Source organism: Prionailurus viverrinus, chromosome B2 (assembly GCF_022837055.1).
Source record: "Prionailurus viverrinus isolate Anna chromosome B2, UM_Priviv_1.0, whole genome shotgun sequence".
NCBI lineage: Eukaryota > Metazoa > Chordata > Mammalia > Carnivora > Felidae > Prionailurus > Prionailurus viverrinus.
Window position 1 is genome coordinate 120,204,667 of NC_062565.1, and position 22,896 is coordinate 120,227,562.

The window sequence follows — 22,896 nt, forward strand, 5'->3', positions numbered from 1 at the left end:
GGGTGTCAGGAAATGACTGAATAATTCATATAATGATGGTTAATAATTCTCCCAAACCAAACAATAAAGGAGACTGACTGCTAGTTGGTAGTAGAGACCAACCTTATGTCACACTTTCTCCATGGGTCCGCAGGCCTCAATAATCTATTTTCTGAATTCCTAGAGTGGAGTCAGCAACCAAAACCATTAGCACTTTATTTTCTTTATTCTTACATTGATTCTTTTATGGGTTTATAATTGTCTCATGTGTGTAAGTAGAGGCCAACCTATTCTGAAATGTTTTATACTTCTTTTGTGTATTTTCCCCCAGTCAGATGGGAGTGTTGATTAGATAGAGGTCACAGTTAATACACGGCTGATGCCTGATGCGTCAAAGATACTGAAGGTAACTGTTGCGCACGTTAGGAGACACTTATCCAGATTACTGAAATTTAATAGTATCATTAACACGAGGCATGAGGCCAAAATGATAAGTCTCATTTTCAATACTCTCTTCACTTTTGTAATAGCTTTTTTTTTTTTATTAATGTGCCTCAGGAAATAGGTTTGCAGTTCCTGAGTGAGAGCTAAATATTTTGCCTGACAATATGTACTTAAGAGCTTTCCGAAACCACGGGTAAAAAAACCCATGAATGAGGGGGTTGCAAGTAGAGTTGAAGTACCCAAGCCACACTAAAAGGTCAAGTACTATTATGGGAGTGGAATAGTCTAAGTATGGGTCTATCAAGACAGCAAGAAAGCAAGGCAGCCAGCATGCTAAAAACACCCCCATTACTATTCCCAGGGTCTTAGCTGCTTTCCTGTCCTTTTTCTTAGATAAGTTTTTTTTCACTTCCACCTTTGTGTTTTCAGGCATGTTGCTGATAACTTGAGCATGTCGTTTGGAAACAAGAAAGATTTTGCCATAAATACCAACCATGATGGAGCCAGGAGTAAAGAAACATGTAGTGAACAATATCGTCCCCCAAAATTTGTTGAACGTAAGTGCACAGAAATGGAAACAAGCAACAAGAATCTCGTAGCTCTGCATGCCGGCAACGTTGGCCTCGGATAGAACTAAACTGAATGAAAAAAGAGCAGGTGCCGACCAGCAAAATGCTAACAGTCGCTTTATCATGGAGGTGGTCATTGTGGTCGCATAGTGTAAAGGGTAGCACACGGCATAAAATCGATCAATAGCAATGGAACAGAGGTGGAAAATGGAGGTTAGGCTAAGCATCATGTCAAAGCTTGCATGGAATTTACAAAAGCCATCCCCAAAATACCAGCAGCTCTCCACTGATCGCACCATGCTGTATGGCATGATGACAAAACCCAGAAGGAAGTCGGTGGTTGCCATGGAGAGGATCAGAAAGTTTGTGGGAGAGTGAAGCTGTTTGAAATGTGATATGGAAATCATTATAACCAAGTTTCCAAAGATAGTGATAAACATGGCTGCAGTCATAATTGAATACATTATCACTCGGACATGCAAAGAGCGGTTTACGGGAGGACAAGATTTATTCCCAAATTTTGGACAACCAGATAAGTCTTCAGGAATATAAATTGGATCCATAGTGCTTTATCACTTAAAAGTCCCTGTTCTAGGAAGATGAGTCTGTGTTTCCTCTCCTCTTAAAAATGATTCCAGGAAACTTCAGCTCCTAAGTGCATAAAAAAAAAAAGCATTAATTGCATAAAAAAAGACATCTGTTATGAATTCATTTCAATTTCCATTTATTTAAATATTTAAAATTATGCCAATTGTGGTTGCGCTCTTAGTTATTTGCTGCATTAGGGCAGGAAAAGTTTCAACTACTTATTCTTTCCTGTTCTATTTTATTCTATTCCACTCATCCATTTGTTCATTCGACCTGGGTTTATCTATTGATTGCTCTGTTCTTTTTAAGGTATTGAGAGCTTCTTAAGAGTTTATTCCACTTGTATAGGGATCTGTAATAGTCAAACCCATGAAGCAGAGAATACAATAGTGGTTACCAGTATGGGGGAGGTGGGGAGTTATTGTTCAATGGATACAAAGTTTTAGTTATGCTACATGAATAAATTCTAGAGGTCTGTTGTACATCAGAGTGCCTATAGTTAATAATATGGTATTGTGTACTTCAAAATATGTTAAGAGGGTAAATCTCATGTAAGTGTTCTTAACACACACACACACACACACTCACATGCACACACACGCACACAACTAAAACTAAAAAGAAAGGGCCAGAACTTGTTGGGTATGTCCCTTACCTTGACTATGGTGATGGTATCACAGGTGTATGATGTCCAAACTAATCAAATTGTGCAGTTCTTTGTCTATCAATATACCTCTCAATAAAGCATGTTTAAGGAAAAAGAATTTATGCTCAACTTTTACCTTGAGCAACCACTTTTCTAGAAACTCCTTTGCACTACAACAAGTTAACATCTCTCATCATAAAAATACTTAATACACAAAAGCTAAGTGGAATTGCAGTGTTTTTCTTTAGGTATTCTTTCAATAATTTAAACTCTTCGTTTTAAAGAGTCTGCAGATGTTGTAAGAGTTATAAATGGCATATAGCTGTTGAAATACAAGGAAAACCACGTACCTATGGGTCAAACCATGCACCTGGGCTAACGCTTCAAAGTTTCTCTACTCTCTACTCCCTTCCTCTCCTCTCCTCTGTCCTTCTCTTCTGCCCTTCCTTCTTTGTTCCCCTCCCCTGTATTTCTGGAGTGTTGTCATTCATCTGAAATTCTAACTACTGGACATATATGCCATCCCCGAGTGACTCAGAAGTATCACAAATTTCATATTCACAGACTTGGGTGAGTCAAATCTCACGTAACTGCTGTTGGTCACAGTGGGCTGAATAAGAGATGATGGACAAATTGCGTAAGTCCAACCTCTCAGTAAGTTATCGCACCTCCCTGCTCTTTACTTTGGGACGCCACCATGAAAACCACTGGCTGGTTCTGGAGAAGCTAGACACCGTGCGTCTCACAAAGCATCAAGTCTACTTAGTGAGCTACAGAAAGACAAGTCCAATCTTGTCCGAGTCAGACACAAGAGACACTCTTGCCCTACGTCAGATTCTTCCAAGCCACAGAGATTCAACCATAGTGTACATTTGGCAAGTTCATCTACTTAGACAGACTCAACTTAGTTTTGCCTTTCGAACCCTAAGGAAGAGCAGCATGAAAGGTTCCTTACTGGTCTCAAAGTGTCAGGAGTTCCTTTCATTCCTTCTGATTCTGTCTCTCTTTCCTGATTGACAGGGAAAAGTAAAAGAACCTGGTCATGACAGAAAAACCTGTTCAATGTAGTTGGAGAAGCATCTTTTCCCAAGTCTCAGGAAGGTTTCTCTTCAGAAAGTCTTAGGGGGATCCTTTTTGAGCTGACTGCTCCATGTGGCTCTCCTGTTTGCTCTGGGTTAGGGACGTACTTACTTCCAAAGGAGAGGGGGCAAAATATCCTTGGATTAGGGGTTCTTCTTCTAGTGTGAGCGTTACCTCTCACTAGCTGTGAGCTCCCGGGAAAAGGAGGTGTGCTAGAATCGATGGCCTTTCAGAGGCTCTGAAAATCTGTGAATGATTGGTACCCGAAAGGTCCTTGGTTTTAAATTATCTTCTCCTAAAAAAAATAGAAAGTGGAAAAACAGAGAAACAAGATGAAAGGAAAACATAGAATAAAGGATGTGGCTCAATGCAGGAATTCATTGAATAGTACTTTCAGTCCTGAGGCACATCTGACCAAGATCACGGATTTGTTTCTCTCCACTGTAGACGCTCCTCCACTCCTCATTGCCTCTCTTTCTTCTTTGGTTTTCACCAAGGAAAGGTTGTGAGCATCTAACCTGGGCCCCATTTTAGCATATAAGTGATAGCAGTCGACAGTTGTTGAATGTATTATCTGTGTTAAAATATACATCAGCTCGCATCTTGTCTTTTCTTGCCTTTATAATCAACTCTAAGTAACAGCTAAATCTTATCAGACACAATTTTTTTAATATACTACCTTGAGGCAAGGAACCTGTCGGATCTCATTCACCCCTGGATTGTCAGCACCTTGGTTAGTGCTTGTGGCAGACACTAGGTACCTATTTTTGAACAAATAAAAGTAAAAATGAAGGGCAAATTATGTCTTTTTAAAAATATCTGCATTGTTCCAATTAAAGCAGTTGCTTCAATGTACTTGAAACTTTGCTGTAAAGGAATGGACTAGACCCGGGAGCACAGTTTGTGAACATACCTTCCAGGATTCAATTGCTTCTGATGGTGTTGCAAAATAATCCCTCATTATTTAGACAACGTTTAGACAGGCAGACAGGAGGGATTGCTGTAGACATACTCTATTGATCCCTTAGGCTAGTGATAAGAGGCTTAAAGATAGTAAGTTCAGATAAATACAAAGATGTCAGTAAAAGAAAAAAAAAAAAAAGCTGCTGAGTGTTTTAGTTAAATGCACCCAGGAGGTGGTGGTGATGGTGGCATAAAATTCCATTGGTGTTTCATGAACACATTAAAATGAGGTTATACTGGCCCTTTTCAGCCCCTTTTACAATGTTTAGAACCTTACCTACTACTGAGGGGAGTTGAAGATTTTCTTCCTGCCGAAACTCACAGACTTTCATAAATTAAATACGATCTGGAAAGCACAGACTCACCATTGACCTTATACAGTATGTAAGTCCATGAAGACATGAACGCTTAAGGTGTAGCGTTGCCCAAGAAACTCCCTGTCACACCTCAGTTGCCCATATGACCTTAATGATGATAGCCGTGACATTGAAACAACATCATATGAGGGCTGTATCTAAATAACTGCTCCATTTCTTCAAGGATTGAGAGGATTCTAGGAGGTGTTTTAACATGAGATCAAATTTTCCTCTATGCACATTACTATTTATATAAGGGAAACTGCGCACACACTTTCAGAAGTAGAGACCTCAAATGGAATGTTTACAAAGACATAGCATGTGATTTTGTGCATTTTCCAGCTTCCTGGCTATCTTACATCCCACAAGATGACTTTGAAATCAGGTCAACCTTGTTTGATGATTGGCTGTAGCACTTACCAACCATATTACTCTGGACAACTTTTCAGTGTCCCTGAGCCTCAGTTTCCTCTTTTATAAAATGGGAGAGTTGGCTGTGAAGATATTTAAGACCATTAGCGTTATTTTTACCTTCCTCCTTGATTTTCTGCATAAGAATTATGGCATCTCCGCCAAGTTTTCTTTATTTTGTACTTCCATGTAATCTATTATGTTGAACCACACGCCTCTGTGAAATTGCCATTTTTGTAAGTTAAAATGTTAAAATATTAATACTTTTATATAATTTACATTAGGAACATTACATTAGGTGTTTTTTTTTTTTCCTTTTTTCCCCTTAGGTTTCAGTTCCAAGCACTGACTGATAACAAGGTTGGCATATCTCCAGTCACATACATGTGCAGGATGTCAGATTTTCTGTGCAAGATTATAACATGGAGTTAAAGCTTCTTGAAGAAAATCTTCATGTGAACACATGATTTTAGTAGGAGGAAAAAGTGGTCCAACACAAAATTTAGGTTCAGAATCTAATTTTCATAGCCTTAAAATATGAATATCATATAAGATGTAGTAGAAAATGGGCATTTATAATCCATGGTTCTAAGAAAGGAGACATACATTTGCATATGCTATTAACAAAGCACCAACTAACATAAGTACATAAGTATCACCATTGCTAGAGAACACATTCTCTTCTGGAACCTATTTGGTAAAGAACTTAAAATTGCTATCGCCTCCTATGTATATATGTCTGTGTACATATACATAAATTAATCCCAATTAAGGTTTTTCTCATTTTTAATTGTTGAAAAAATACCAGGTATAAAGGATCAGCAAAGGAAGATATGAGTCAGTATTATTGTTCTGTAATACTCTGAGTCAAATTAAGTGTAATAAGGAGATTTTAAAGTTTCTCTCTTATTTGCACACAAATGTGGATGATGATCATAAATAATGTGCTTTCTTTTTCTCCTTTGAATTCTGATCGCCCTGGAATTTAAGGCTGAAGTCTAAAGTATTTCAGCTGATCACCTAACTGCTTGAGAGAACCACGTAAAATTTCAAACTAGCCTCTCAAACCATAGGCTCTTCTGAATGCCTGCTCATGGTGTGCCAGTTAAGACAGTCTCTTATCAAAATGAGCACCAACTGGAAGGCCTAGAACTGACACTAAAAATGACTATTTCATTTCTCTTGCCACAAGTTAGAAAATAACGTCCATTTTCATATAATCTTCCAAGAAATTGATCCCAAACTGCAAAGTCTCAAATATAAATTCCGTTTTTAAAGCTCCAAAATCATTCTGGGCCTAAAACCAAATTCCACCCGAAGAGCAGATTTGTGTTAATTTTCTATTAAACTTGTTAAATCAAGAGAGCAGGGCGTAAATAGTGTACATAGTGTAACAGAAAAAAATAAGCCAAGGTTTGCAATTTATGAATTCATGATATTGGATCTTTTCTGGTTAATTCTTTAATATCTAACATAGACTACAATGAATATTTAAAGACTACAATCACAAAGACTCTTTGGAAGACGTTTCAGGGATGATAATAAGTAGGCTATATTCAAATGTAACACTGAAAACAAAACAAACAGAAGAAAAAGATTATTTTTTCTATAAATCAACTTTACAACTATCTCTAGTAGTTTACACATCATGACATCAAAAAGTAAAAATGGTCCCTAGCGTGTAAATGACTGGTTGACCCCAAGTGGCTCATGGTTCTTAAGTAAGCCTTATAACGCCATGTAGCAGCTGGCAACGGGCAGAGATGACATCTTGAAAATGTTGTCTTCTCAAAGGCAGCTGGGATCAGGAAACATTTTAAATGACAGTAAACACACATGGAGAACAGACAGAGCACCTTTCATTTCAGAGAGCGGGGGCAGAAAGAAGAGTGAAAACTAAGAGCAAAGGAAAACATCTTTCTTATAATTAGCTATAAAGGATGGCATGTTTGAAAACCAGCAGAACAGAGGAAGTTTTACTAAAACTATGCATCAGAAAATGTGTCAGAAGTAGACAGCCCAAGAGGAATTGATCTAAATACACCTTTTATCAAGATCACGTATACATTTTTCAGTGGATACAAGGGAAAAAGTCGGAGACAACATACCTTGGCATAATCCTGCATGCCATAAATTTACGCTTTCAGCATCTGTCACCTGCCCCCCCTTCAGTCTGCAATAGCACAGTCACTTTTGCCCACAGTTGTCTCCATGTTGCCCTACAAAGGCCCACTCCGTGGCTTGGCCAACCCCATTTCCTGATGCCCATCCCTTCATCTCTGAGCACTTCAAGGCTCTACAAAAATATCATTTCCTTCCAGGAACCTATTTTTGATTCTCCCAGTTGGAGTTAATCTCATGAAATTCCAGACCGTTGGTATGGCCAAAGATCATAGAGATAAGTGGTTCCAATTCCTCTTCTCACAGCTGACTTCGAGTTCAAATACTTTTGTTTCCTTTTTCAGCAAAGTTCTTTTTTCTTTTAAGTTTTTAAAATATAATTTCTAGTTAGCTAACAGTGAATATTGGTTTCAGGAGTACAATTCAGTGATTCGTCCCTTACATACCACACCCAGTGCTCCCAACAAGTGACACAACTGTTTTTTTAAAATGACTTCACCCTGACTGTAAAAATTTTTCAACCCATTCCGTTAACCTTCCTACTCTTGCAATACTCAATACAGAGCTGTGTGTTTGGGGACTGTGCAGTAACAGCTTGTTGGATTAAATGCAAAGAAATTAATCCCAACACATGATGTAACCTGGTTAATAAGCATCTCCTCTCATGGTGTTAGAAACCTCTGGTTTGGGAAAGTTTAAAACATTAGGAAAACAGTAAATGTTGTTTATCCCCAAATAAACAGTATTCTAAATGAAACCTAGCTGACAATTAAAATTTGGGGTGCCTTAAAGTTTCTAAATTACTTGAAAGCCACATTCCCCTTATAACTAAGGCCTTGAGGTAGATATTGCCACTAAATGCTGAAAAACAACATTATAATCTAGGTCTTTTCTACAGCTTTGTCTGCTTATGGTTTCTCCTACTAGGCCTCACCAATCAAAATATGGTCCCCAGACTGGCCACATCATCATCTCCTGGGAATATTTTGGGAAATGAAATATCTTAAGCCATCCCAAAATGTACATCTTAGCAAGATACCTATGTTATTTGTATGCCCAACGAATTCTAGAAGAACAATTTCAGACAATAGAGAAACTGCATTTTTAGTTCGGACACTCTTTGTATCTGAAATGAGTGAATAATTTTGAGGAGCAAAGAGCAACTGAATACCTTAAGTAAATGCTGCTGGCAAGAGAAAAATACCAAAAATGAAATATGTAGTGAATTAAGCAGTAGCAGTGAATTAAGTAGTATACAACAGGATTTGCTTATTAAAATATAATATTAAAGAGGAGAAAGCATTTTAACATTATTGAAACATAGATGTACCTTACATTTATTGAATCATGCTTGGAATAATTCTAGAATTTCACAAAAACATTTTTTTATAGGCCACCACATAAAAATTTGCAAAACTTGCCAGACAAAACTTAATGGAAAATGTAAGAAGTTTCATTCACTTAAGTGTCATAATAATTATCATTTTCCAGTTAGGAAAATACCTTACCTTTTTATGGCAACAATTTCTGGTTTTCCACCAAATTGAGTTCTCTCTGTTCAATTATTTTGAAAAAGCAAACAAATTAGCAATATTTAAAAAACAATGGTACATTTCCAATTCTTTTTATTGACTCAGTACCTTCCATCTCCTGAAAAGTTAGTTGTGAATCATTGAGTCTTTTCTGGTGACTTGGCAGGTGTGAGGTCAGGAAGTTCTAGGAAGTGTAGGGTTGAGGATTGAAATATCTGATTCATATAAGTTTGCCTCTGCTCTCAAGAGACTTGGAGTGGGGAGCTCAGATCCAGGAGCTCTGAGAGGGTAGCTAACTGCAGAGCCCCCGTGGAATGGCTCTTCTAACTCTCTTTCTTGGAGGATATCAAAATATTCTGTGTATTTTTAATGTCCCGAGTATTTTCAGTTTCCTTTTTTTCCAAACGAAGGACAATTTCATATCAATTTCATGGTCCTTTGGGCTTCATTCTGGCAAGATAAGGTACCAAAGATAAGGTATCCTTTCTGTATATTAAAAACACATAAATATGTGTAGGCTAAATTAAACATTAGCTGATATCCAAAGGAGGGACAATTGACTCCGAAAGTTGCTGTTTACAGTTTGACTCCTGAATGTAATAAGATATTGGGGTAAGAGGGAAGTATTTATTTTTGCTTTAGCGATTTATATTAGTCTGACTAAAATCCTTAATAAAAAAAAAAAGAAGAAGAAGAAAAGCCAGTTGAGGTGCCACAAATCTTGAAAAAATCAGTTCAGCGAACAAAGAACATTGAATGAGAAGTCAGTAGAGCTGGGTTCTAGTTCCGGTTTTCATACTTAGCTGTAAAATTCAGGGCAAATCATTTAATATCTCTGGGTTCAGTTTTCTCATTTGCCACCTACCGTCAAATCCTGGGTGTGGAAAGGAGGCTATTTTACTAACTCTGGGAAATGATGGAAGGTGGACAGTAGGTAGGAGGCTGGATCACTTTCTTCCACAGCAAACAAGTCAGGATGACTACATGCTGAAACCAACAAGTGCCATGAAAACCTATAGAGAAAATTATCTGTTTCAATGAAAGGGGACTAACTGAGCAGAACTTTACACGGGGCTATTTGATATTTTCAAATACAAATAGGATCTAGTAGAAGAAGGAAAGAAGTATTAGAAGGAACTATATGGTGTAGGGCTACTAACATTTTCTTGCATCTGTAAGCACTAGCATAAATAAGAACCACCATCACAAACATTATCCTTTGGCAAAAAAAAAAAAAAAAAAAAGAGCAACGTCTAACCCTCTCCACCGAATTTGTTGTAAGTTTGTCAACAAACTTACATCAAGATATTTAGTTTTATTTTCTAAAGTCATCCGTTAAGGAATTGGGAGGAAATTTAATACAAATTAATTCAAGATACTTCTACTTTCCAGTAAAACTAAATTCTATTTTACTTATTATTTTTTTTTTAGCAATTGGTCTTTTAAATAAAAACAGAACATCTGTGTGTGTGGGGGTGGGTGTCCAAATACCAAAGCAGCATAAACATCAGTACAGTAAAACCTTGGATCGTAACTTGCTCTGTGAGTGATCCGCAAGATGAGCAAACATTTCTAATAAATTTTAACTTGATATATGAGCCAGTGTCTTGCAATACGAGTAATACATGATGCCGAATATGACATGGTCACAACTGAGCCGGTGGTTCGTCTCTCACAATACACACTGTAGGATTGTGGGTGATCATCTCCCATGCTCGGACGCTCGGTCTCAGGCTGTGGTGTTTGGCAGAAATCAGTGATTTTTCAGAACGTTGGAAGCTGCCCACAACTGGCACTAGTGAATTTTTTGTCACTTCAAAGCACCTATGGACAGTCCTTTTCTTTTCCATACAAGAATCAGCTTAGGAACGCTTTGTTTCATTCTAGGTCAGGTGGCTGCAGATACAGACCCTTTCTTCTGCTGCCTTATTGTCAGTTACATTAAATACAGCATATGACAAGAGTTTATGAATACTGGATTGTGGTCAACATCCGTGCTAGCATACATAATGGCCCCCCTGCGGAAAAAGGTTAAAAAGAAAGGCAGTTATAAGGAGCTGATCGCAGTGGAAGTTAAGAAGGAAATCACTGAGAAGTACAAATGACGTATGCAGGTTGCCGAAATTGCAAGATGTTATAAGAAGTCTATGTCTGCATCTTGTTTGCAGAGGAGGAGGAGACAAAGGCGGAGGAATCGCTCGCTTCAAATGAGATTAGGGAGATGTGTAAAATGTGTGAAACAGCGCAAAATTTTGTGGAAAAGCACCACCTGAACAAGTCTGTAGCAGTGCGAGGGATGAATCTGTTGAATGACCATGCAATGTCACAGTTCCCCGAAATCCTCCAAAGGAGGCAAAACCAAGTGTCACTGGATAGGTCCCTTGTTAAAGTTGCATGAAAAGAAAAAGATTCCCTTGAGCCAATAGACAGCAGTGATTCCGTTAGTGATAGTGAAAGTCGTCCTACACAATAACCCTGCTCTCTCTTGTTTCCCTCACACCAGCCATGAAGGTTTTCAGAGGTAAATGCAGGCTAATTTGCTTATTTTTCTTTATATTTTGTACTTTCTTTATAATTTTGTATTATGTTACAGTATTGTAATCATTTTTATACGAATATTTTTGGGTTGTGGAACGAATCATCTGAGTTTCCATTATTTCTTTCGGGGAGACTTGCTTTGATATACAAGTGCTTTGGATTACAAGCATGTTTCTGGACGAAATTATGCTCACAAACCAAAGTTTTACTGTATCTCATTAAAAAGAATTGCCAAAAAGCCACAATAGCATCCAACACACCATATTAGCTGTCATCATTGCACCTGGCTTTAATTCCTCTCTTCTTGGAAAATCAGTGTTTCCACTTATTTTGTACTTGCAATCTCTTTCACCATCTCAAAGAATCTCCACCATTTCTCCTCTACTCTAAGGCTACGGGGAGGCACCAACCTATCAGCACGCTAGCAGGGATGGAAGGTCTAGCCAATGTGTGGCAGGGCCATCTTTGGGCAGGTAGACAAAACTAATATTTCAGCTGACCACAGAATGGTCACTGCTTAATTGTGATTTGTGCAATTAACTAAGATCAAAGCAAATCTACAGGCAATGATGTAAGCTTTTCCATAAAGAGGAGAAATTGCTAATTTGTTCATCAATATAGTTCATCAATTTCTAAAAAAGAAATTAGGGGCACCTGGGTGGCTCAGTTAGTTGAGTGTCCAACTTCATCTCAGGTCATGATCACACAGTTCGTGGGTTTGAGCCCCGTGTCAGGCTCTATGCTGACAGCTCAGAGCCTGGAACCTGCTTCAGATTGTGTGCCTCCCTTTCTCTCTGCCTCTCCCCCGCTTGCACTCTGTCTCTCTCAAAAATAAATAAACATTAAAAAAAAAAGAAATGAACCACAAAAAATTTTAGTGGAATGCAGTTCACTTACACACACACTCACATAACTAAAATTAAAACATTATAAGGCATTACTTACCCTCAATGCAAGCAACGTATTCTGAGACGATTTATTTTCTTCTGTTTGCTTTTCATGAAAAATGCTGTTTGCAGCCAGTGGTGTACTGGCACCTCTCATGGCCACTGACAAGAACAGGTTAACTTTTCAGGACTTCTGAGAGCCAGTTGACATCACATTTATAGCTTGATTTCAGCTAAATGAACAATATGTATTCATTCTGCTAAATAAATGTATGTGTGTATGTATATATATATATATATGTACTGGAATCATAATTTTCATACATATATATAATCTCTCTCTATATATATATATATATTGAGTTTATATGTATATTTATAGTCAAATTCTGCAAATCAAGGCTTTTTTTCTTTGTTTTTTCTTCCTTTTCAGAGTCAGGTGTCAAACACTTAGCAGCACATCCCTGGTTGCAGACCACTAACTTCACTTCACAAGTTACTAATGGGCCTCAACTTATAGTTAAAAAGATGCTGAATAAAAACCTCATGGCTCATAAGTTCGAGTCCTGGGCTCTGCACTGACAGTGCAAAGCTTGCTTGGGATTCTCTCTCTCCCTCTCTCTGCCCCTCCTCTGCTCTCTCTCTCTCTCTCAAAATAAATAAACTTTACTTAAAAAAAAAAAAAAAGAAAGATTTAACCTCACAATAGTAAATTCTAGTAAAGGTTTAATTCTCAGCTAACCAGTGACTGGTTCCTGACAGAATATGCAGGTTTGAAATTATTTCTGTATTTATTTGCCTATAATTATTAGCTGTTGACATTTCAAACTACATCCGGTCAGACACGAAAGAGCAAAAAGCGAATGGAAGAATCACATAAAGTGCTCATGGTGGTAAGAGGCAGCAGGAGTTTTTAAGCTCAGTTTATGCTCTGATCCCTTCCAATTAGTATCAAGGTTGTGTGTTCTTTTCACACCATTCCTGGCTTTTCCTTGTCTTCTCTTTATCCTTCCAAGTTTCTTCCTCTTTTCTCCCTAGAAGTAATAGGTATATGAAGTATTCTGAAGAAGAGGGATTTTGGTTCAAAGAGAAGACTCTTTTTTTTCCCCTCAAGTCTTGGAAACTAAAAGCTTGCCTTGGTAGCCAAAATCACACACACACACCTACACACACATATACACACATGCACACACATATACGCACATGCACACACATATACACATGTTTTAAGTGACTTTATTCTTCTGCATTCCTGTGCGTTTGCCTCATTTCACTCATACACAAGTCTATTCCGTTTCTTTTTGAGTAAACAGATCAGTAGTATGGAAACGTGAGCTGAAAATTTTACCTAGTAAAATGCACTTCAGCGCTCTGCGAAACCAGGGATAGAAGAAACCGTATATTAAGGGATTACACGGGGAGTTAAAATAGCCAAACCATGTCAAGGCATCAAACAGAACTACAGGAGTAGAGAAGTTCAAAAAGGGATCCAATAAAATTGTGAAAAAACAGGGAAACCAACATAGTAAGAAAACACCCATCACTATTCCTAAAGTTTTGGCCGCTTTTTTGTCTTTCCTCATTTGATTATTTTGATTTTCGGGCAAGCTATTGATTGCTCGAGCATGTTTTCTTGATACCGCAAAAATCTTGCCATAAATCCCCACCATCACAGACCCAGGAGTGAAGAACCCTGCCATGAACAAGGTGGTCCCCCATAACTTGTTGAACATCACTGGACAGGAACTGGAACAGGCCACCAGTATATCGTAGCCCTCAATCCCGTCGGCGTAGGCCTCCGAGAAGACCACCCCGAAAGCAAATGCTCCGGGAACCGACCAGCAGAGAAATAGCAACCGCTTGATGAGGGGAATTGTCATTTTCGTGCAATAACGTAAAGGGTAACAGATAGCATAAAATCTGTCAATAGCCACAGAGCAAAGATGGAAAATGGACGTTATGCTAAGCATCAGGTCAAAACTGTAATGAATCTTGCAAAATGTAAGCCCGAAATACCAGCAAGTCTCCACCGATCTGACCATACTGTAGGGCATGATGGTGAGCCCCAGGAGGAAGTCAGTGACTGCCATGGAGAGGATGAGGAAGTTGGTTGGTGTGTGAAGCTGCTTGAAGAAGGAAATGGATATTATCATGGCGAGGTTGCCAAACACCGTGATGAATATGGCTGCAGCCATAAATGAATACATAGCAGCTCGGACACCCAGTGGCCTTTCATTTTCCGGGCAAGATCCATTTCCATATCCAGAGCAATCCAATATTTCCTTCAGAAAAAGCAAGAACACATGAAATTTTGTCAGATATTAATCAAATATTCTGTATTTTATGTAAGTTTTCACAGAACAACTCAAGAAAAATATAGAAGACTCAAGGAAGATAATTAATTTATGCTGAAATATTAATTACAATCTTTCTCATTTATTTATCTTAACTTTCATTTGCAACTTCACAGAATTTTAACCTGGGTTTAAATGATTTATTTGCTTTATACTTTCCTGGATTCAAATTATACCACCAACATTTAGTAGGCTCTTATTTTATTCCAGGGCCAGAAATGAAAAAGAAGGAAGAGAGGAGGAAGAGAGAGAGAACTGGGAGGTGAAAGGAGGGGAAGAGAAGAAGCAACAAGTTCATTATCTACTTTATTATAATTGATGCTCCTATGTTCATAGAAAGAATGGATATATATTAGACAATACATTCACTTCTTCCTCAAATAAGTCCGGAACACTTAATCAGCTTTTATTTGAGTACAGTCTACTGCCTTGTGGGACCAGGATGTTGTTATTATTTGAAAATTGTTTCATTCATGTGTTGTATTATTTTCATGGTGTTTTGATTTTGTTCATGCCAAGGTTGTTTAAAAGGGGAAGAATCATTTAAGGATGTCTAATGACCGGGTAGAATCATTTTCAGCCAGTCATGGAGCCCTGACAAGCACCTCACCAGCCAGAGCAGCTGAATCAGACATGGGCAGAGGCCAAAATTGGACCACTCTCACTTCTTTGGGAAGAACAAGTACACCTCCATGGTGCTTCTCCTCAGAGCCTTGGGCAACGCGTATCACGCAAAATGAAAGCCGAATAAGTTTCAGTGTGTGGGTCACAGAGAAAGCTATAGGAGAAGGTGGTCAGTGAGCTTCAGGACACCTAGGCATCTCCACTCCTTCCTTGTGTTGGCCCAGTATCTTCATTTTGCATATAAAAATCTGCATGATGCCATTTCCATGTATGTTTGGAAAGTAACACGTTCATGAATTAGGATAACTTTCCTTTTTTTTTAAAGTACGTTGGGGGAGAAAACACTAATACAAAAAGAATAACTGTTAATACTGCCGAGAGTCTGTGGCCATCAAGGACTTCACACATATCAGACCTGACCGGTTACTAACAGATAAACCAATAAATTCTCAGCCCCTGTGAGCACCATCAGACACTGAGCTACAACTGTTTACAGAGTGCCCACAACACGCAAGACACAATGAAAGGAACAAGAAAGCTTGAGCTAGTCCTTGGCCTCAGAGATTCTACAAAACAACTGAAGAGGCAGAACTTAAAACCTAAATGACTCTGCACCACAGATAAAAACCAACTGTGGAGATTAACTGATCTAAAAGGAGTCTAAGCAAAATGTGCAAAGGTAAAAGAAATGGGTGAGGGAATTTCAGGCTGGGGTAGACAAGAATGCCCCGGTGAGGTTGGGACTTTCCATTTGGTTCTCAGTGGGTGAGTGGGATTTAAACAGAAGAAAGAAAGCCGGTTATAAGCAGAAGAAAAGGTGAAGGAAGAGCTCGAGGTTGGTTGAAGATTTTTTTTTTATTTTTTATTTTTTTTTCAACGTTTTTTATTTATTTTTGGGACAGAGAGAGACAGAGCATGAACGGGAGAGGGGCAGAGAGAGAGGGAGACACAGAATCGGAAACAGGCTCCAGGCTCCGAGCCATCAGCCCAGAGCCCGACGCGGGGCTCGAACCCACGGACCGCGGGATCGTGACCTGGCTGAAGTCGGATGCTTAACCGACTGCGCCACCCAGGCGCCCCAAGTTGAAGATTTTTGAAAGTCATTCTCAGGGTCTCCAGAACATAACAGAGAAAATAGAGGGTTGGGGAGAGGATAGAGTGGGAGGCGGGAGGGTGTCGAGTTTCACTGTTGCTCCCAAGCCAATGGTCTTAGGCAGTAGGTAGTCAAGGAGCTTTCCCTTTTTTCTCAAAGTTAAACGTGATTTTAAAAAGAAAAAATAAAGAAAGCAATTAAGATAGCTGCAGGAGGAGAATGAGTGCAGATCTGAAATTAAAAGCTTTCTCCAACTGATTCTCTTTTTGTTGAAGAATAACTGCCATACAAGACTCTATTCGTTTCAGGTGTAGTGATTTGATATTTATATATTATAAAATGGTCACTACAACAAGTCTAGTTATCATCTGTCACCAGGCAAAGTCGTTACAATGTTGTTGAGTATATTTCCTATGCTGTGCATCATATCCCCATGTCTTATTTGTTTTATAACTGGAAGATTGTACGTCCTAATTCCATTCACTAATTTTGTCCGTTCCACCCATCTCCCTTCTGATGACCATCAGTTTGTTTTCTGTATCTGTGAATCGGTTTCTGTTTTGTTTATTCGTTCACTTGTTTTGGTTTTTACGTTCCACATATAAATGAAACCATATGGCATTCGTCTGGCTCTGCCTGACTTATTTCACTTAGCATAATACCCTCAAGGTCTATCCAAGTTGTTGCAAATCGCAAGATTCTTTCTCTTTTAAGGATGAATAATATTTCAATGTAAATGGAAGGACCACATCGTTATCCATTCATTTATCAATGGACATTTAGATTGTTTTCATATCTTAACTATTGTAAATAACTCTGCGGTGAACATAGGAGTGCATATGTCTTTACGGATTAAAGTTTTTGTTTTCTTCAGGTAAATACCTGGAAGGACAATTACTAGATCATATGGTAGTTTTGTTTTTAATTTTTTGAGGAAACGCCGTACTATTTTCTGTAGTGGCTACACCAGTTGACATTGCCACCAACAGTGCACAAGGGTTCCCTTCTTTCCGCATCCTTGTCAATACTTGTCATTTCTTATCTTTTCGATAATAACCATTCTCACGGGCGTGAGATGGTATCTCATTGTGGTTTTGATTTGTGTTTCCTTTAGTGATGGTGAGCATTTTTTCATGTGCCTGTCGGCCATCTGTATGTTGTTTTCTTGGGGGAAAACAAAAAGTCTATTCGAGTCCTCGGCCCATTTTTCTTCTATTATTTTGTTTTGTTTATTTTTTTATTCTCTAGTTAGTTAACATACAACGTAGTCTTAGCTTCAGGAGTAGAATCCAGCGATTCATCTCTTACATACGATACCAGTGCTCTGCCCATTTTTTTAGTTAGATTGGGCTTGTTGTTGTTGTTGTTGTTTTTCTTTCTGTTTGTTTTTGTTTTTTTTATTTTTTTGACATTGAGTTGCATGAGTTGGCTGTTCACCTTCCAACTGATATTCTGGATGTTAATCCTCCAACTAATTCTAAGTGTTGAATCCAAAGCAATTATATCCTACTTATCCTTCCTACTCTGGGGTTCTATCTCCCCCTAGACAGAACGAATAGCCTAACTGTGAGATGGGACACATTTTAGCAATGGAGCTAAAGTTAGAGAAGGAGGAACATGACTGTTTACAACCACAGAGGAATGCTACCAAATTGCATTTGGGGTCTCTGCCAGCTAATGCCCTAACGACTATTTACAGAAACGACAGACTTAATCTTGAAAGACAGTTTTGTGTTCCTGGTTTAGTGACTTTCCTATTATTATCAGCTTACTGTCCATTTTTGAAAGTCATACTCAATCCTTCTAAGCTTCAGATCATAAGGTGCAGAGCTTACCTCCCTTTAATATTCAGGAAACTTACATAGCCAACAAGCTCTAGGAACCTTAATAAAGTTCTTTGAAATGCAGAGCATGATGTGTATGTTAGTATACATCATGAAGGGTGTTCCTCATACCCCTGCCACAGAGCAGAAAGGGGCACAGTGGATGACTATTTGATGACTTCATCAAATAGGACTTTAAGTAACTTCCCTCTAAGCATCATTGTCCTGTATGGTGTATTTGGCACGTTTCTTGCGTGTGACATCCATCGACAATTCAAACATTTCAATGGTCACATCTTTCACATCTTTTACAGTGATAGTCTGTGAATGCTAAATGCATAAAACAATTCTTTCAGGGCTATATTCTTCAAGTATCATTAAAATTTTTTTAAACCAGGGCACCTGGGTGGCTCAGTCAGCTGAGTGTCCAACTCTTGATTTAGGCTCAGGTCATGATCTCATGGTTCGTGGGTTCAAGCCTCATGTCGGGCTCTGGGCTGTCAGCATGGAGCCTGATTGGGATTCTGTCTCTCCCTCTCTCCCTCCCCTTCCCCCACCGGAGCATGTTCTCTCTCTCTCTTTTTCTCTCTCTCTCAAAATGAATTTAAAAAAATTTTAAACCTGTTAATATAAGCATATATAGCTACATGGATGTTAATAGAATTAAAGCATAATCTTTTCTCCATTGTTGGTATATCTACAAGAAGAACAAAAACTAAAGACGCAGAACACAATGAATTGCTTGCACATTCACGAATAATTAATAAATACCATGCCTAAAATTTATTCCACTGTATTGTTAAAAATAAGTGTTTTCTACACTCCTGAGAAAGTGATTAAGTTGCAAGACCATGTCTGCAATAATAAAGTTTTTTTCTGATTTTTCTAATGTAATCTCTTGTCTCTTCACCTTATTAAATTGGTAAGTGCTTCCATATGAAACATTCCTCTGTTTTAGCAACCATTTTTTCAACTTTTAACAGACTTTAAAAGTCCTTCTTCCTGCCAATCATTCTTTCTACCTTTCTGGAATTATTCTGCCCTTATCCAAGCTTTTGTTTTCTTTCAGTTTTTCAATTTCTATCAAATATTCAATGGTAATGAATCTTAACATATTAAATAACACACATGAACAGCCTTAGCCCAATGCCTGACGTACAAAGAACACTATCAAGATGACTTTCTTTTCATCTTTCTTCCTTCTTTGTTGGGATGAACATTCAAGAATATATTTCACCAGAAAATATTTTTCCTACAAAAATAAAGGATTGGGGTTGTATGCAAAATCTGAGGTCTTCTTTAATCCTCTGCTTCACTTAGGTTAATGACAGTGATAATTTACTCAGCCATTTGTGAAGAGGTAACACTTTCCAGGATTCTGTATCTTCTTCCCAAGAAACGTATTATACTGCAGAGCAACATATTATCCCGTTCACATAATAAAAAGACTCTGCCTTTTATTACAAATTCATATTGAGTTGTGCACCTACTATCTTTTATATTCCTACACATTCTCCCTGCACATGGCAAAAATGCAAAAAAGAAGAATCAGGTCATGAATAATGCTGTTGCATAATACGAATGACAGTTTACTTCCTAACAAAACCTCAGGAAAGAGAAAACACACAGGTCTGTCCTTAATCCCTTCTCCACATACCTGTTGTATTGTAGATGAGGCCATTGTTAATCAAACTCCTTCTAGCAGGACCTTTATTTCCTTGTTTCTTTTCTAACCACTGTGAATGTTTATATGGAACTAGAAGACCTGCACTATGTGAATGGTGCTATTCTAGAATTTATCAATTAATCTCAAGGGAATTGGGACTGAAATACTTAAGAGAGGGGGGAAAAAAGCAAAAACAAACCCTTGCTTTCTAAAGTCTAACAGCTTAATAAGCCTAAACCACTCCTCTATCCTCTCAGGAGTCTCTGCTGCCTAAGTTGTCATCATCTGAACCTTTGGTCCCTAAGTCCACTATTACATAATGACTATAAAAATGCAGCTGACCTGTTGCATTTCAGGTGGCCCTAAGGAAGCTGACCCCAACCACACAATGATTCCAGTAGAAAAATGGACATGTGTCCTCCAACTCTTTAGGAAAATCTGAGATCGTCACAGTTCGTATTTGTCTCACATTCCAGCCACTGAGAAGAGGCCTTACCATCCATTGTTTTTCTTTTTCTTTTTTCCCTAGCAAAAATGTGATTAGAAGAACAATTCTCATCAACCCTCTGAGACCAGGAAGAATGGGGCAACTTGCTGAATTCTCTTATTATTTTAAAAGTTTCTCTGTGGATTTTTGTGGATTTTCTATGTGGTTAATAATACTATCTATAAGTAACTATGGTTTTGTTTCCTCCTTTTCAATCCTTTAGGCTTTCAGTTCCTTATTCTTAACATATTGTGCTAAGACCTCTAGAACAGTGTTGATTAAGGTACAATTACAAAATGATGAAGCAGCTTTTAAAAAAAAACTCATACTTGTTATGACTGTTAAAAGTCTTCTGTTCTTTTTCTAAGTTTTATTTAAATTCTAGTTACTTAACATATAGTGTAATATTAGTTTCAGAAGTAGGACTTAGTGATTCATCACTTACATATAAAACACCTATATAACTTCTCATCATGAGTGCCCTCCTTAATACCCATCACCCACTTAGCCCATCCCTTGCCCACCTCCCTTCCAGCAAACCTCAGTTTGTTCCCTAGAGTTAAGGTCTTTATGGTTTGCCACTCTCTCTTTTTTTCCCCCTTCCCCTATGTTCACCTGTTTTGTTTTTTTTAATTCCACACATGAGTGAAATCATGTGGTATTTGTCTTTCTCTGACTGACTTATTTTGCTTATCATAATATACTCTAGCTCCAATCATGTGATTGCAAATGAAAAGATTTCATTCTTTTTGATGGCTGAGTAATATTCCATTGTATGTGTATATATATATATATATATATATATATATATATATACCATATCTTCTTTATCATTCATCAGTCTGTGGACGTTTGGGCTCTTTTCATAGATTGGCTACTGTTGATAATGCTCCTATAAGCATTGGGGTGCATGTGCCCCTTCGAATCAGTATTTTTGTATGCTTTGAGAAACACTGAGTAGTGCAATTGCTGGGTCATAAGGTAGTTTTATTTTTAACTTTTTGAGGAACCTCCATACTGTTTTCCAGAGTGGCTACTTCCAAGTTTTCAATCCCACCAGCAGTGCAAGAGGATTCCCCTTTCTCCACATCCTCACCAAATCTGTTGTTTCCTGTGTTGTTAATTTTAGCCATTCTAATAGTGTGAGGTGATAGCTCATCATGGTTTTGATTTGTATTTCCCTGATGACGAATGATGTTAAGCATCTTTTCATGTGCCTGTTAGCCACCTGGATGTTTTCTTTGGAAAAATGTCTATTCATGTCTTCTGTCCATTTCTTAACTGGATTATTTGTTTTTTGGGTGTTGTTTGATAAGTTCTTTATAGATTTTGGATACTAACCCTTTATCAGATACGTCATTTGCAAATATCTTCTCCTATTCCACAGGTTGTCTTTAGACGTTGTTGATTGCTTTCTTTTGCTGTGCAGAAGATTTTTATCTTGATGAAGTCCCGATTATTCATGTCTGCTTTTGCTTCCCTTGCCTCTGGAGACATGTCTAGTAAGAAGTTGTTACTGCCAAGGTCAAAGAAGTGGCTGCCTGTGTTCTCCTCTATGATTTTGATGGTTTCCTGTCTCACATTTAGGTCTTTCATCCATTTTGAATTTATTTTTGTGTATGGTGTAAGAAAGTGGTCCAGTTTCCTTCTTTTGCATGTTGCTGTCCAGTTTTCCCAAAACCATTTGTTGAAGAGGCTTTTTTCCATTGGATATCCTTTTTTAGATATTCTTGGATATATCTTTTTTCCATTGGATATTCTTTCCTGCTTTGTCAAAGATTAGTTGGCCATACATTTGTGGGGGTTCTCTATTCTGTTCCATTCATCTATGTGTCTGTTTTTGTGCCAGTACCACACTGTCTTGATGATTACAGCTTTGCAATATAGATTGAAGTCCAGAATCGTGATGTCTCTTGCTTTGCTTTTCCTTTTCAAAATTGCTTTTGCTCTTTGGGGTCTTTTGTGGTTCCATACAAATTTTAGGATTGTGTGTTCTAGCTCTGTGAAAAATGCTGATGGTAGTTTGATAGGCATTGCATTAAATATGTAGATTGCTTTGGGTAATATAGACATTTTAACAATGTTTGTTCTTCTGATCCATAAGAATGGAATGCTTTATCACTTCTTTGTGCCCTCTTCAATTTCCTTCATTAACTATTCTATAGTTTTCAGAGTACAGATCTTCTACTTCTTTGGTTATTACTAGATAACTTATGGGTTTTGGTGAAATTGTAAATGGGGTTAAATTTCTTTATTTCACTTTCTGCTGCTTCATTATTGGTGTATAGAAATACAACAGATTTCTGTATATTGCTTTTGTATCCTGTGGCCTTGCTGAATTCATGCATCAGTTCTAGCAATTTTTTTTTTTTTTTTGGTGGAGTCCTCCGGGTTTTCTACATAGAGATTATGTCATCAGCAAAGAGTGAATGTTTGACTTCTTCCTTGATGATTTGGATGCCTTTTATTTCTTTTTATTGTCTGATTGCTGAAGCTAGGACTTCCAGTACTATGCTAAATAACAATGGTGAGAGTGGACATCCCTGTCACATTCCTTGACTGTAAAGAAACACCTCTCATCCTCCATTAAGGATGATATTAGCTGTGGATCCTTCATATATGGCCTTCATATATGATGTTGAGGTATGTTCCATCTATCTTTACTTTGTTGAGGGTTTTATCAAGAATGGATGCTGTACTTTGTCAAATGTTTTCTGCATCTCTTGAGGGGATCA

General features: G+C 37.9%; 2 protein-coding genes across 2 annotated transcripts; both read right to left on the reverse strand.

The window, feature by feature from the left end:
- Positions 1–523: 523 nt before the first annotated feature.
- LOC125166318 (trace amine-associated receptor 3) lies at positions 524–1,555 on the reverse strand. Its single transcript, XM_047860195.1, has one exon. It carries the CDS (start codon positions 1,553–1,555, stop codon positions 524–526), a length of 1,032 nt encoding a protein of 343 aa, XP_047716151.1.
- Positions 1,556–13,381: 11,826 nt separating this feature from the next.
- On the reverse strand, positions 13,382–14,336 carry LOC125166214 (trace amine-associated receptor 2). The gene has a single exon (XM_047860029.1). The coding sequence runs from the start codon at positions 14,319–14,321 to the stop codon at positions 13,401–13,403; it is 921 nt and encodes a 306-aa protein (XP_047715985.1). The 5' UTR covers positions 14,322–14,336; the 3' UTR covers positions 13,382–13,400.
- Positions 14,337–22,896: the final 8,560 nt, after the last annotated feature.